The sequence below is a fragment of the Colias eurytheme genome, chromosome 11 (genome assembly GCF_061535395.1).
Source record: "Colias eurytheme isolate Ceu_HAF_F1 chromosome 11, ilColEury1 Martin Lab GWU primary, whole genome shotgun sequence".
Classification (NCBI taxonomy): domain Eukaryota; kingdom Metazoa; phylum Arthropoda; class Insecta; order Lepidoptera; family Pieridae; genus Colias; species Colias eurytheme.
Genome location: NC_142990.1, coordinates 10,644,184 through 10,661,816, shown reverse-complemented (window position 1 = coordinate 10,661,816; position 17,633 = coordinate 10,644,184). Strand labels below are relative to the sequence as shown.

Below are 17,633 nucleotides of genomic sequence, written 5' to 3'. Positions count from 1 at the left end.
TGAACTTGAAATTAAAATTGTGTTTATCTTCGGTTTGACACTTGACAGCGACATCTTACGTACGAGAAAAGTAATCGTGCGGAGAAATATTTACACGTCATAAACTACAAGCTAACTATCGTGGCTACTTAAAACGTGATATTATAAAACGCTTTCATGTTTTCAAAGCATATCAAAATCTGAAAAACATTTCTGCCATACGGAAGTATAATTTTAAACAGCGCGTAAACATTGTAGCATTCTCTTTGACGTGCTTTCATCGCTTCATTAATATCCAGTCACTACAAAACCCTTGTCCAAACTAGATTATTAATAAAATTCAAACGAGATTACGCTTTATTACAATGTATCAAAGATTATCAGATGACTAGTTCGAAGATTCACTCAGCATGTAAACAGAAGCAGTTTATTTTGAGCAGCGTAGGTACGTTGTAAAAATGTTCCTACCGCAAACTTCATCGACACTGTATTGTTACATTTGTCTCGAAAATAAAACGATAATTTTGTTAAATGTTTCATATTATTTAGTTTCTTTAAATTATTTTGGCTTTGGTAATATTGATTTCTTCTCGTGTAGGAAAAAAAACTTCGATAAACCAAAGGAATTACTGAATAATAATATATTTCAGTATATACAAAACGCAAAATACTGAAATATTTGGACATCTATTTGGATTAATTGAATTCGACTTCCTTCTATCATTTCCAATACCTTTTATTCTTGTAAAAAAAAAAAATACGTGAATATTATTATGATTCCTTTGCCCGTAAGCAAAATTGCTTTATTGTATTTGAATATTTAGTTTAATATCTTCAAATTTTGTGTGATTTCTCAAGAAAATATGAAAAATATTCTTATTTTTGTATCCAAGCGAAATTATAGAGTAGCAGCCTGGAGATACGGTTTAAAACCGGCTTATGCTTATATTTATTTTATTATTTTTGACTGATTTATTATTACTATGTACTGTTTTTTATTCTTTCAATAGGATCACATGAGATTTGAAGATAACTTTTTAAATTTAAGGACTCTACATCCCTACTTTCACTATTAAAAACAGACGTGATAAACATTTTTAAATTATAATTTTGAATGTAATATATATTATGAAGCTAGCCAAAGATAAAACGTATACGATTATGTGTAAACTAGCCATAATATAAATATGATGATGTAAACGGTAGAATATTTTTGTGCGAACCGATAAAAATACTGCGATGCGTAATTTTCAATGTTAGTCGGTGTTTCTTTTATACCTACTGTGGTTATTTTAATAAATCATTATTGTACTAACTATGAAGTTTAATATGTTTGCAAAAATAATTTGACGTGTCTACTATCCAATCTTCCTGATTTTTATAATTCTTAGTAACCTATGTCATAACATTAAAAATCGTAAAATTTGATACTAAATTCAGTAGATTATATTTATTTTAAATTTTACCTTGTACTAAACGCACCGTTAATTTAATATTCAATAAAATATACAGAATATAATATAATACCTCTAAAAGTTTTATTTCTTTCGCAGATCTCATGGTTGGTCTCTTATACGTGTTCGTGGACATCGTACAGAAGATCACCATAGCCTGGTTGGCCGGCGAGTTCATGTGTAAAGTTGTCAAATTCTTACAGGTAATTTGTAATATCCCCTTTTTAATTTATTTAGGTTTATTTCTATAATGTAATATTAATAAATTTCTGAGCAAAACGAAAAGTATGATTAGTGTAGGTATTTTTCGACCTAGTCCTTAATAATGTTTTACTTTCGCAAGAAAAGTTTTTATGAGTAAATTGTCAAAGACGAAGAGACGTAGAGTATAAACTTTGAAATCAACATAATAGACGAGATAACGAAATGTCTACTTTATGTAAATTGTTATCCAAGTAAATCAGTTTGTCCAAAAAATACGTATCCCCTAGGTATATCCTTGAAATTCACTTTAGTTTTTTAGATCTATAATATAAAAATGAATCTCATAATGTGTTGGTAAGCGAATAGCTCGAGAACGGCTGAACCGATTTCAATAATTCTTTTTTTATTATATTCTTTGAAGTACGAAGATGTTTCGCGGACGAAGCCTAAATTTATGATAAAGCCTCTGCACTATGGTTGGTTGGTAATGGTTTATATTCTAGTGTTAGAATTAGAATATAAACCATTAAATATTAACATACCAAAGCATATTATAAGTATTTAAAATTATCTAGAACAATTATTACAAAAATCCACTTGTCTTCGGTTTGTTAAAAGACATTCTTCTTTGTCTTGAATGAATGATGGATATAATTTCCATACTTATATTGATTGCTAATTTAAATAAGTTGATAATAACTCAGTTTAATCTTTATTATCCAGAAAATCTCTTTATTGTAAATATTCAAATTAGTAAACCTGGCTTGTTACTAATTTTAAACTTAAATATGGATAACGGATAGGTTTTGTTATCGAGATAATAACTTTTGCTCTATGTTTAATATCATTTTATTTTTGGCTTGATACTTTGAAGAGAAAGATAAAGTTATCGTTGACATAGCAAAATATCGTCAGTATGTATAATGTAAGGGCGTATTCAGAAAGAAAGCTTGAAACTTATAAGCGCTTATCGGCGCTTGTCATGTTCATATATTTTCCTGCGCGGGTTGACAGCACTGACAGGAAAATATATGAACATGACAAGCGCCGATAAGCGCTTATAAGTTTCAAGCTTTCTTTCTGAATACGCCCTAAATTGCAATAAAATAAAATAATAACACGCACACTATTAGACATTTCAAAAGATACAGTTTTTGGCGAAAAAGAAAGTGTAATCAAAATAATAACGGACGGACGGAAAACAGAATATTACAATATTGATAAGAATGTTTAACTGTACATTTAAATTAGAAATCAGAGTTTTTGATTACTTTAAGTTTTCGAATTGGACTTCAAAGCTACCGTCTTTATCACTTTTTAAGTGCAATGGCATTTCAAACTGAAAAGGTTTTGATGATCTTCAATTTTACGACATTTATATTTGTTGTTCCGGAACGACTGCCTATTATTTTCTCATTATTGAACGAGACCTTCTATTTTTTTAAATCTTTGATAACATTTTTTATTGGTTTTGAAATAATTCTCTTTGAAAAAATTTATTTTTAAACACTGAAATGAAAAGTTACCATTTAAAAAAAAGACACTAGAAACCCGAAACAAACATCGGTAAGCCAAATTCAAATGATTGGGCGTGTTTGGCAAAAGATGCAGAACGCAGATAATATATCACTCCATTTACATTATACCACACCCCGGACACTCCATACAAAATGATCGTTTTGACAGTCACACTGTAGAGACTGCAAATGTGTGTGTTAACGCTTTATGGTTGGCACATTTGTGACTAGCGTAAAAAAAAATTCGCGTTTTTCTGATGAAATACATCCGTAAACAGCACAATATCTAACCATTTTCTACGAAAAACGATAATCACAAATCCAAAATAATAAAATTACTTTAAGTCAATTTGATTAATGTTGTCAATCTTCGTTGCGTATCGTCCTTGCAGAAAAATATGGCCCATTTTATGTCTGATCGCGCGGGGGTGAGGTAAGTTTAATTTTGGCGGGAGGCGGAGAGTGTCCGTTCTGTAGCGTTTAGCTACTATTATGTATTCTGTGATTATACATAAAATAAAAGACATATCTCTGTCTATTTATTTCACCATTTTCACTCTCTGGTTGAAAGCCTATTTGATAATTTTGATTGAAATTGTAAGTGATTCAAACTGATAGATAAGCTTAACACTGTGAAACTGCCCTTAAATTGCTTTTAGTTTTCGTATACAAAATATATAAAAAATATACTAATGCAAAAGTGAGTTTGTTGCTCTTTCGTGTGGCAACTAAGTAATTTATTACACAGTATAGTTAGTGATACATAAATGATACCTTTTAATGCAGTTAAAAATCTCTTTCCCATACGAATTTACCTTTAACATTTAGGCGAAACCGACGGTTGTTGTTGATAGTTTTCTATACAACATTAATGCAATTAATATATTTTTTAATAAATTCTGCTAGGTATTGATTTAATTTAACACTAAATCCCTTTTCCAGGCGGTAGTAATGTATGCATCCACATACGTTCTAGTGGCGCTCAGTATAGACCGCTGCGATGCGATCACAAATCCCATGAACTTCTCCGGCAGTTGTGAGTATTTACTTTGATTTCAGTATGATAATGGTTCTAAACCGTATTTGGGAAGCCTGATTTAGTTTATGCCTCCGTACTATGACACGTCTTAAAACAGTATTATTTCCAGTATGGAAAAATGAGCTTGTCGAAAAATAATATTGCTACAAGACGTCCGCGTCGAGGTAATCTTGAATCGTCGCACTTTAACTTGTGTTTTACTATTGCATACTATGAAGTGCTTAATGATTGTGTTTGTTGATATTGGTATAATTTGGGATTTAAACATGATTGCTTTTGTATTCGCTAAATAAAAGAGTAACCTCTCATAAAGAGATTTTATTACAGTGTAAAATAAGAATGCTTTTTTTAATTTATGTGCATAATGCTTCTGTTGTTTCTTTTCTTTATGTCAAAAGGTGAGTGGCCAAAAGACTGAACACTTTGAAAAATCGTTTAATTTTTATATGCATTTCATTACATGCCCAAAAAAGCACACTTCATGGCGGTTCTTAATAAAAGTAATTTGTATTGAATAATTCCATGCATTTAATAAAATGCAGCACTTTGCATATTGTAATTTGTTGTGAGGTGAAGTCTAGATTAAAATAAATTCCTAGCAGATGTAGTTACTGAATCAGAGCTAATTTATAACACGAAACCATATGTTCAAGACACTCACAACATACACAGTTTATTTTGAACTCTAGTATATTCGTTTTTCGTGTTTAATTACACATATTAATTTATTTCAGTCGACTTTGCTCTCTACGCTGTGGGCTTAAAGGTCATTTTAATGCGAATATTAAATATCCATTTAAAGTTCATTCATCTTACCTGCTGTAGAGTTCTTGTAAATTGAACAATAAATTTGTTTCGAAATGAATTTAACGTTGCTAACATCATACGTTACACATTTGGGTGGCTTCTCGAAGTTTCTTCTAATAACTTTATAATGGTTGTTCTCAAGGGTAATTTATATTTCATAATATGCAATGGAAAGGTAAATTTCAAGTCGGTTTATTACGCATTATTGAAAGTTAAAGGTAAATGTAATGTTTCTCCAATTTAGACTGCAATTAAGATGAAATTAAATGCTTTATTACTTTCGTTATAAAATATTGTTTAATGTCGAACCTACGTCTTCATACTTAGATAAGTCTTTTCTAATTATAATTGTATTTCTTTACTGACATTTACATTATTTTTTCTCGGACGGGCATCCGTTTAATTACCTAGGTGGTATGGATAATGTGCATAAAAATATAAAAATAAATTTCATTTGTTCATACTTGTCTCAAAACTCATGTGAAGTCCTTAACCACTGAAACATAATAATATCTACATATTATTATAATATTATATAGTTAGTAGTGATGAAAGCTTTGCTTTTTGTGATAACACCATTAAATTAATAGTTAAGTACAATTTAAAAAATATTAATTTTAGAAAATTTAGGAGGTATTTCACAATATTTCAGGGAACAGAGCGCGGGCACTCGTCGCTTCCGCCTGGATGATCAGCATTGTGTTCTCCATACCGCTTCTTATTCTGTATGAAGTTAAGGAAGTACAAGGTGGGTGATAATTTTGTTTACCTATTAATTCTTTGAATAAAAATATTAATTCGATTGATTACTTGATATATTGTGTAGATATTTTGGGAAATTATTAAATATTTCATATTGTTAATAGACATCTAAATACCTAGTGTAAAATATTTCCAACTATGTATTTATATAGAGCTGCTCAAAACAGAACTATACAGAGTTGTTAATACCTACACAAAATTTTCTAGCAACGTATCTACATAGAGCAAAACAAAACTTAATTGTATGCATGCAATATTAAAAGAAATAGGTACATTTAACTTTGTAAAATAAATTTTGTTATCTGTATGGACACCTATGAATGTTTGTTTTGGACTTTCAATTTAAATTAATTTTGTAAGATTAAAGCTTAAATTTCCATACCCAGGTCAGCTCCAATGCTGGATAGACCTCGGCACAACAAAGCGCTGGCAAGTGTGGGTCACTCTAGTCGCAGTCATGATATTCGTGCTCCCCGCACTTGCTATAGCGGCTTGTTACGCGATAATAGTACTTACTATTTGGACCAAAAGCAAGGCTGTGGTTATGAGCCCGCCGGTCAATTCAAGAAGATTCAAGAATTGGAGAAATGGTGAGTTTTGTTGTATTTGTGAAATGTGAGTTTGTTGCTTGCTGTAGCAGCGTGTTACTCGATAATAGTACTGACAATATGGACCAAAAGCAAGGCTGTTGTTATGAGCCCACCGGTCAATTCTAGAAGATTCAAGAATTGGAGAAATGGTGAGTTTTGTTGTATTTGTGAGATTTTTGCTTGCATAGCAGCGTATTACGCGTAAGAGTATCTGGACCAAAATAATAGTTAGGATTCTAAACTTATCACTCAATTTACAGTCATCAATCACACATGTTTAGTATCAAACGTTTTTTACATTTAATCTGAAGAATATTCCTCTATAGTGTAGGTAAGGTTTCATCAAGCTAAACTAATTACACTCGACTATCTTCATATATTTGCTACTGCGTATATTTACCTCAGAACTGAATGATATAAATGTATTAATTCATAGAGATATATAATTAACATTCGGTACTAATTAGTAGGGAAGATGGTGCCTTACAAATATTTATCTCATAAGATTTCCATATCAAACACTGAGATGTAGATAAGTATTTTGATTAAAATTTGTTTTATGTGGCATGGGTATGTAAGTCAGACGTTTGAAGTTTTTAATATTTGGAAAATTATTGCTTAAAGCTTGATTAAAGTAATCTATATTACTATTTCACATTCACTTTAATTACACAAACAAATAAAAGTGTGTGCGTGTAACCTTTACGCGCGATTGAAGTAAAACTTCTTTGGCGTTGACGACATATATCACTGAAATGATTAAATATTAACTTAAATAAATAAATATTATATTATAATTTAATTATATTTATTATTCATGTGCTTTACAAAGATTATTTAAATGTTATATTAATATTATTCATTCGAAACAGGTAATTGAATGTCATCATAATTTCTTACGTACGAAATTATAGGTTTGTGGTAACTATAATGTGAAACATAAATTTTACTCTCTAAATTTGCTACTTTTCTTGAAAATACAGCATCTATCGTTGTACCGAAACGCGTTGTTGAATGAAGTCGAGAAATATTCATAGATAAATCAAATTTTTCTTCTAAAAAATCAATTAACGGCTGAGATTCCTGAGAGCGAAAATTAACATTAAAATCTCCAGTTAGAATCATCGGTAATTCATGATAATTACTATTTAAAAGTCGAGAACCTTCAATTGTGAAGTGAAGTAATTGCTGATGAATAAATTTTATGATATTTGTCAGGCTACTATTTGTAGAAATATAAATAACAACGATAATCACAGGTTGGTCATTCGTATTAACACATCGAACCAAGGCGATGTCACCAATTTGTGAAACCTCATCGGAAATTTGTGATAATATAGTTGGTGAAATATTTTGAATTGGTGTTACATTGTTCAGTGTATCTGTAGATGAATGATATACAGCTACTCCACCAGCAGTTGAGTTGGGTCGTTTGTATTGGGTAACGCAATAAAAATTTTCAATAAGAATTTGTTCGTCATTTTTCATCCAAGTTTCGGAAAATAACAGCAATGTGGACCTTTTTAATACTTTATCATTCAGATCAGAAACATGAGCACGTAAACTTTGGCAGTTGAAGGAAAATAGTGTAATGTTACTCTCATTTACAAGGTTATATAATTCTTCCTGTTGTGTTATTAGGCGAGAATTTGAAAGTCTTTCAAATTCACACTGTAAATCAACTATTCCCCCTGGACGCTTTCTTCCATGATAAAATTTGCTGTCATCGGTGTTTGAGACAATGAACAATCCATTTATATCAGTTACTCGTGATAATGCTACATATAACAGCTGCTGACTGTGACTTTTATTGTATTCATAAACGATTTGATCAAAAGTACCACCTTGAGACTTATGTATTGTAAGCGCACAAGCAGATAGGTACTAATGGAAAGTGATTTCTCTTTGCAAATATTGTCTTATTTCTATTCATTGGTACAGATGACGATCTTCGTAAAATTGGGACTGCTGTTCTACTAATGTTTAGAGTTTGAATATGATGGGCAGCTTTTTTCCTAATTTTCTCTCCTATCTTACCAGGAAACTCAAGCCATAAGCGTATGATGTTATCACTGTCATCACGTTCAATATACACTAACTTTCCAACACAACCGTTGGCTAAGCCATCAGATACCTACATCAATATTGGTTGTAATAATGTAAAATTTGTTAAGAACTAATATGATTTCATAAGGCGATCCTCCTGTATCAATAACTGACATTTTATGAAATTGTTGGCGTACATATGCTTCTTGTTCAACTGAATGACAACCTATATACATATCTGTTGCTATGGATACTACTTTGTCTTCAGCAATATTTAAAATAGATTGATTATAATCCGCAACATGTTTATTTTTATTTTTAATTTACTTATTTTAAAAGTAATAAATAAACAAGTATATTTAGAGATTTTCAAAAAATTTTGCAATTTAAAATAATGTTTTTAAAACTGTTGAATTTTTCATTCACTTTGCTATTCACAATTGATCCGTTTGAAAATTTGAAAATAAATAATCCTAATTGATTATGATATTTGCCACTAGCTGGCGTATAAGTCAAGAAGCGTGTAGTATATGACATATACTTACAACCAATCAGAATTATTATTTTTAAATGGCGGAAACTACGCAGACTATAGTAAGCGTTACTTCCGTCAGAAAAAAAATCTGAGTTACTCCCTAGTCGCGCCTAAAGAAGTTTTACTTCAAAAGATAAACATAATTATTATGTATTCCCAAATTATTTTATTCAAAAGTGCATTTTAAAACACCATCGTCCATCAGTCTAGATTATAAGATTAAGAAGGCGCAAGAAACTCGCGGATGTGAACGAAACAAAAGTGTGACGGAATGCGGAATCCCTTCCCTCGGCGATCGCAGAGACGTACGGACGTGTGTACTACTTTTCAATTCTGAATTTAATTAAAACAATTCCACGGTAAATAATAAGGAAGCATAAGTTCGAACAACTTACAATATAATCTCCTCGCTACGTGTTCCCATGGTACCGCAGTTATCCAGTGAGTACTATCATCATTACATCCCGCTAACACTCGAAGCATTTACTCACCACTCAAGTTGCAAACAACACGTGTGCCAGTGAAGCTTTGACAACTGCCTGTACGCAACGCGAGCGAAAGAGAAGTACTGATCGAAGAATTTCTTTCCTACCTTCTGATTTATTTGTTTTTTGTTTTTCTCACGTTCTACATTGAATCGGCTATAACGACAAAACAATTTTATCATATCATGTATCATTCACCTCCACATGCAAATAAAACGCTTTCGGCGCCACAATTAAATTTGAATTCAGAGGAAGGCGCCTTTGACTCGAATATTACGCTAAGATGCGAAAAAAGGAGACGATTATCAGGCGATGAAAAGAACGAGTTTGCAATATTCAAGTCAGAAATGCATGACATGCTCCTTGAAATGTTCAACAAATTGTCAAATAATCAAAATTGTCGCCTGGATAAGCTGGAAAAAACTATTTCCGAACTAGATAAAAACATAATATCGGTTAAAAATACTAATAAGGACATCGAGGTGTCCATAAACTTTTTATCTGATAAAATAGAAGACTTACATGATCAAATAAAGGTGATAAAAAATGAATCAAAGAATATAGATATTAGACTAAATACCATAGAAGATAGGATGAACAATCTGGAGCGAGGCAACCGAAAAACAAGCATAGAAATAAGGAAGTTGCCTAAAAAGGTAAATGAAAGAAAGAACGACTTATTTGTAAACGCAGAACACTTACTCAACAGCCTTTCATTACAATCTCTGTATTCAAACATACGCGATGTCTTTCGCCTTCCAAGCCGGAAAGAAGCCCATGACTCACCTGTAATTGTGGAGTTTACTGATACCCAGTCCAAGGACAAAGTGTTGGATGCTATCAAGATATTCAATAAGAAGACGGGAAGTCCTAAAATTAATACCAATCATTTCGGCTTCGAGGGGCAGCCTTCTCCAGCCTTTGTATCGGACTATCTGACCCCAGTAGACAGACGCATGTTCTACTGTGCAAGGGAATTCGCAAAATCTGAATCATACGCTTTTTGTTGGATGTCAAATGGAAGAATCTATCTACGCCAAAAAGAAGGATCACCGCATATACTAATAAAAAATGAAGACCAACTCAGACAAATCAAAAGAGATATATGACTAGTGTTTGTTCTCATTGTTGCTAACAATTCTTTCACATTTTCATTGTTTATGTTACACCATGTCAATAAAATAGTTATAATTTATTTAATAAAAGCCAACTCCTATCACCCCAACTCACACAAAACACAAATTAAACGCATACAGAAATTATACAATACTATTACTACACACCACAACTTTATTAATTATACACAATTTCAATTTATTAAGTTTACTAGAGGTTGCTATTTAAATTTCTTGCGCCTACAAATTATCATTTATCAAATACGTACAAACACATATATTTCTCCAAGAACGTGCCAGGCGTTTAAAATTCTAATTTTTTCATTCTTCCACGAATTATATCAAACGTTTATTCTTAATAAAACTTACGTGTTTTCATTTACTTTAGAGTCATTTATCTTATATTATTTTTACATTCAATGTCTTAGTTAACAATATTAATTCGGATCTGGATAATTATATAAAACCAACATGTGTAAATGTCGATACATATTCAGAATGCCGTTATGTGCTCAAATGGCATACCAAGCGAGGCTTCACCATACTAACAGCTAATATACGAAGTATAAACTGTAACTTCGACCAATTAATAGCTCACATTAGCGCTATGGATATGCAACTGGACGTTATCGTGCTCACCGAGTGCTGGACGAATGCTGACAGTACGCCACCGACAATTGACCAGTACGATATGTTCTACTCACAACACAGCTTAAACCAAAACGACGGCATTGTGGCCTATGTAAGGAGAGGTTTGAATACTATGTGCCATGAACCGCACATGGTAGAAGGCAACTGCCTCGTATTAACTATTAATGGTACCTGCAGCATCGTTTGTTCCTATAGACCGCCCAGCTTTTCCAACGCCTCACCTTACCTTCATTCATTAGACACAATACTACAAAATATTAAATCTAAAGAAATCATACTCTCCGGGGATATGTACCTTGACACAATTAACGAACTTAAAAGTAACCACACAAACGACTATCTGAATATTATTGCAATGCACGGTTTAATTGAAGGAATCAACTTACCAACTCGTAAAAATGCCTGTTTAGACCACTTTATGATAAAAACCTCAAAACCTTTTCAAACTGTTGTATTGCCTGAATTGACTGATCACAAGCCCATAGTTCTCTTTATTGAAGAAACAAAAATATCCAACCTAATCCTGACTAACAGTAAGTGCAACATTGACATGAAAATACTCGGTGATAAACTAAATGAAAAGCCTTGGTTGAAATTTAACTTTTATGATATGACGGATTTAAACCTAGCAACAAATATACTTTTAAATTGTATTAAAGATTCTATAGTTGCAAGCTCTATAAATAAAACAATACCTAAAAATAAACGAATTCTGAAACCCTGGATCACACCTGCAATATTGAGATCTATTAGAAAAAGAGACGCAATGCATAAAAAACTTAAAAAACAACCGAAGAATGAAATTATGCATTTGAATTATTTACGCTATAGGAATACGTGCAACAGAATCATTAAGACACAAAAAAATCAATATTATAGAAATCAGTTACTTTCTAATAATCGGAATATCAAAAACACTTGGAATACGATAAAAGAAATTTGCAATATGAACAAAAAAACGGCAACTTCTAATAATTTATTATGTAACAATACAAATGCGGTTGAGTCTCTTGATATTGTTAACAAGTTCTTCACTGGGGTAGGGCAGGATTTAGCAAACAAAATTTTAAATTCTATTGATAAAACAGAGGACGAACTTTCCAGAAACGCGACAAGTAAGGACGGGCCGCTCCACTCCATGGCTTTAATACCAACAGACTCATATGAAGTTAATAAGATCATTCACTCAATGAAAAAGAGTAGTTCGCCGGGGTGGGACGGTTTGACTTCTCATATACTACAAAAGTTCTCTCAAATTCTAGTTGACCCAATAACCTTTTTATGCAATCTTAGTATGAGCTCTGGAATTTTTCCTTCGTCTTTAAAAAAATCAGTAATAGTACCAATTTTCAAGTCGGGTACTGCTACAGAACCTTCCAATTACCGACCGATCTCCTTGCTACCCAGTATTTCTAAAATTTTAGAAAAAGTTGTTACCAAAAGACTGATCGACTTCCTAAATGTAAATAATATAATTTCACGACACCAGTTTGGTTTCCGTTCTGGAGTCTCAACTGAGGATGCGACGCTAAGACTTACCGAACTTATAACTACATATCTGGATCGTGGTGAGAAGTGCCTGGGAATATTTTTAGATCTCCAAAAGGCGTTTGATACCGTGTCGTCTAGAATCCTCATTGCTAAATTGCAAAATATTGGAATCAGAGGAGTGGTCTTGAATTGGTTCCAGGACTATCTTACTGACAGATCACAGCGTGTTAAAGTAGATGGCCAGTTTAGCAACGAGGCAACTAGCTCTCGGTACGGTATCCCTCAAGGAAGTACGATCGCGCCAATCTTATTTTTGATCTACATTAACCCACTGTGCATGATGCAGATACCCAACGCTGACATTACTATGTTCGCCGACGACACTGTCATCCTATTCCACCACAGAAACTGGCGTGACGTCAAAATAGCTACAGAGGCAGGATTGGCGGCGACATCTAGATGGCTTGAGGACAACCTTCTATCGCTCAACATAAGAAAATCAAATCTTATCTGTTTCGCAAAAACAAAAACTGGATTGCCTACTAGTGATTTTAATATTAAATTACATACCTATCCGTGTAACAGACATCATCACTATACCAGTAGTTGTGCTTGTATAAACTTAACGCGTGTAGAGCACTGTAAATATCTAGGCATTCAAATAGACCATAACCTAAGATGGATACCGCAAGCGAATTACCTAGCGACTAAAATGCGGCGCCTGGTGTATATTTTTAAGTCACTTAATGCTGTTGCCAACAAGAACATCTTGATTCTGGCCTACAAAGCGTTGTGCGAAAGTTTGCTTCGCTACTGCATATGCACTTGGGGTGGTATGGCAAAAACGCATTTAATACAAGTGGAACGAGCACAACGTTGCCTTATTAAAGTTGCCTTGAAACTTCCATTTAGATGTCCTACCACTGCAGTTCTCAAAGAAGCACAGGTGCTCAGTGTCCGCAAATTATATTTCTTAAATATTCTCCAGAGATACCATATTAATACTGTACCTACGCTTCAAGTAGCGAATAAACGGATAGATCGATGCCCTGTACCTGCTATTAAAAGTAAATTTGCTAACAAATCATACAGAGTACTAGCTCCTCGTATATACAATAAATTGAACAATAAAATTAATGTAAAAAAGCTAAATAGGAACACCTTTAAGAAAACAGTTTTATCATGGCTAGACGAATATGATTACGATGGCTTAGAAAATCTCCTTATCTCACAAGTTAAATAAATTATTCTTAATGTAACTCACCGCAATTATACCTACTACACAACACGTTCACTCGTTACTCAAATAAATAAAACACACACACACATACACACACATCCACCCACACTCACACACATACATACACATACACACACGCAAACACACACACAAACACACACAGCACACATTCACAGAGTTGGCTATTCTCCCTTTTATTTTTATTTTTATTTTAAATTTTGCCTTTGTATAAATTTTCTTTTCATTTTTACCTTTAACAAGACCAAGATGTATCAAGGGAAGGGACTGGCTCTCTTAACACAGGCTATGCCTAGCAAGAGAACCAGAGCCTCATATTCAATTTTGTACATATAATCTAAAGGTGAAATAAAGATTTATTTTATTTTTATTTTTTTTTTTTTTTAATGCACTAATGACTAAAATACTGGGTTAGAAAGTATGCGATACGATCGTGTCCTTTTCATTTCCATGATTAAATAGCTTTATTCACATCTTCTGGTTATGTTCTATTTACTTTATTTGTTAGTAAAAATGACGATATAACGTTTGAAAATATCCTAAAGTCTTAAATTAGGAACCTTATTAGCTAATGCTTGAACTGGCACGGATATATTTTTGCATTTAAAGCGTAGAGTTAGTATTTTATATTACCTACTCCCATTGCATTGTAGATAGTCTCTGGTTTACCTACCGTCCGTACATCTTCGATAACATTTTTCGATAGTTCATAAGTTTAAAATATTCATACATAATATTGTACACTATTAAATATGATTATAATAATACACTGCTCTAACAGAAAAGTCAATAGAGGTCTATCTTAGTATTTAAAAAGGTCCAATTTCTCTAAGTGCACAACCCAGCTAAGTAATGAAGACCTCTTGCATTCAATTTAGATACGCTGAAATTCCCCAGGTATTCTTATGACGACTTTGAATTCTAAAACAATGATTTATATTAATATCTCATAGTAGGTAATATTAATTAACAGTAATACGTAGAAAACCAATAATTACTGTTGTACTAAAAATTTCATTTGCACAAAAAATGCAACGGTTGAGCAATATGATTTAATACACAAAATTAAATAATTGTATAATATGCATTTCTTACGTATCCAAAGACCTGCACCGTAGTAATTTTCGAAGTCTAATGAACTCATTAGAAAAATCTGCCTGTAGACACGCGTAGGCAGAGTTTGGGATCCGACAATTTTTAAGTTTGATCGAGAGTCTAGTTATTTATAAATTATAGCACGTCAATGGACTGACCAGATTGTTGAAGATTATTTTCCTTCGTGTTACTCAAGTCCTACATTTGGTCTCTGGATACGTTAACAATTATGTTCTATATTGTTCAATTTACTTGATTATAAACAATATATTATTGTAATTTGTAAGGATATTTGGGCCAATTAATTATTATTAAGTAGATTCAATACTTTTCCAGGGCAAGCTGAGAGCGAGCCGGAGTCCCGTCGCGCCAGTTCACGCGGTCTCATTCCAAGAGCGAAGATTAAAAGCGTCAAAATGACGTTTGTTATTGTTTTCGGTGAGTGTCTTTGTGTGTGTTCTTTTTTTATGTTGTTTTATTTTGTAACGTTTTTGGCGAATTTAAAAGAAGGTTATTTAGGTACCAATGTATGTTTATTTATCGTTACGTATCTATGATCAAATTTTCAGTCAGATAGCAAAAGCCTGTGTGTATAAATTAATGCACGAAAACCAACGCATTTCTCGGACAGTCAGTGATTTTAACTGTTTCTTTATTTACTTGGAGCTAATTAGGTTTTATCGTGGTCATTAGTTTAAAAGATAGAGATCAAATCTGAGGATCTATTGGACGTTTATTATCTTTGTAAATAGCGATAAAGGTACATTACGACTTGCAGTAGATGTCACGATTTAATCTAGCAACTATTCGTCTGCACACTGAATCAAATTAACTATTCACTTTGGACAAATAAATATGTTGTCATGTAAACATACATTCAATCTTATGGACAACAATACCAATATAGAAATCATAAATATAATCTTATAGATAAAAGTACGAAGCCATAGAATAAAACACGAGATTTTATATACCTAATTAAAGTACCAATATAAAACCTGACGATCATCAAACTTTATTACCAAGGTACGGGACAGTTATTACATAAGGTAGTTGACAGTTAAGATTGATCACTTCCAAGAGCTTTTCAACACATCGGTTTAGTAATTAGTGGGGTGAGTGGCTGAAATCTATAGAATAAGACATCTTATAGAGAGATTAATCATAATTTGGTATAAGATGTCCATACTTGCGTGTGTTTGGTCATTTTTGAGTTTCTGTGTAGAGCTTAAAAGTTTTGAGACGTTTTTGATTAAGCTTATAACGTTTGTCTGAACTAATCTGGTGATTTGATGAATGTATATTTTTAGTTTATTATAGTTAATATTATACTAACATAATAACTTGTTTGTTGTTTTAGTATCTGAAATTTGTACTAAACCTTCGTTGTTAGTATTAGAATGAATAATATAAGTTATTAGTTCATGAAATAATGCCTAATATTATAATATTATAGTAATCGTGGTTGATTTTTTTCTGTCATCAAAAATTTATCATTTATAAAGCATTTGAATGTTATAAAAATAAATATCAAATAAAGTTCCTCTGAAAACCATCGCAAAGTGATCTCATTACAATGAAATTGTAAAATTTGGGCGAACATTTTTGCCCATAGTTACGTCCTAAAGAAAAAAAGAAAAATAGAATTTATCGCTAAAATTGTTTCAAAGATAATAAAAATATTTCTTAAGAATGAGGGAACTGGGTCATATGTCCGTATTTCCTTTCATACTCGTAAATGTAACTTGATTCCCGTCCCGTTAAAAGAAAGTTATTAGTTCCTTATTAAAATATTAAATGGTAGGTGACATCAATTTGTCTTTATATTTATATAAAAAATGAAATAAAATGCATTAGTAGGGGTATTTATTTTAAATAAATACTGAACATTGGTGGCACCTACTTGTAAAGCTTAAAGATTCAAGTAGGTATGTACATTGAACATTCTCAAAAAATTATGATTACATACAAGCCTACCACTTTTAGTAGGTATATTCAACTCAAATAAAACCAAAATTCGATATTTGAATGAGTGTATCGATCAAAAAGCATTACGCTTTTTAATATAAAATTCATAACCTCCAAAAGCTCTTACATAATAAAAATTCTATTACCAGATAATCTTCAAAACAATAATCTTAACTCATACCGGAAGGCAATTATCTAAAGACGCTATACGAACACGAGATCATTTATAAGTCAGAGCAAGATGTATCGTTTATTTTATACACCTCGAAACGGTTCAAGATCACAATATGTATATTTAGACTGTGGTTCAACTTCCGAAATAGCGCTGTGTACACACTGTGATTCATTTTACATGGTATTTTTTATCGCGTAATTCTTGTATAAAAATTTGTAGTTTGTTGTTCTTTCAAGATTTGAATAGTAAGCTTAAATTTGAAGGCCACGCTTTAAACGTTTGCCTAATTTATCTACATTAGTTTTCACTGTTTCAGTCACTTCAAAGGAGGTTCAATTCTTTTCACAATTTATGATAGGTATTATTTGAAAGTCTTTAAAACATACCATCATTATTTTCTATTTGTTTTTATGTCTAGTAGTAAGTAAGGGAAAGCTTTCAATCTTTGTAAAGTTGATGAGT

General features: G+C 32.1%; 2 protein-coding genes across 2 annotated transcripts in view; both read left to right on the top strand.

Annotated features, from left to right (window-relative positions):
• LOC149904855 (cardioacceleratory peptide receptor-like) overlaps positions 1-17,633 on the top strand; it is a 97,867-nt gene that overhangs the window by 77,421 nt on the left and 2,813 nt on the right. Inside the window, exons 4-8 of the mRNA XM_090106845.1 lie at positions 1,533-1,636; positions 4,097-4,190; positions 5,653-5,748; positions 6,149-6,352; positions 15,365-15,466. Coding sequence (XP_089962971.1) covers positions 1,533-1,636; positions 4,097-4,190; positions 5,653-5,748; positions 6,149-6,352; positions 15,365-15,466 — 600 coding nt within the window. The remainder of the gene's footprint in view (positions 1-1,532; positions 1,637-4,096; positions 4,191-5,652; positions 5,749-6,148; positions 6,353-15,364; positions 15,467-17,633) is intronic.
• LOC149904856 (uncharacterized) lies at positions 9,604-10,676 on the top strand. The gene has a single exon (XM_090106844.1). The coding sequence runs from the start codon at positions 9,604-9,606 to the stop codon at positions 10,525-10,527; it is 924 nt and encodes a 307-aa protein (XP_089962970.1). The 3' UTR covers positions 10,528-10,676.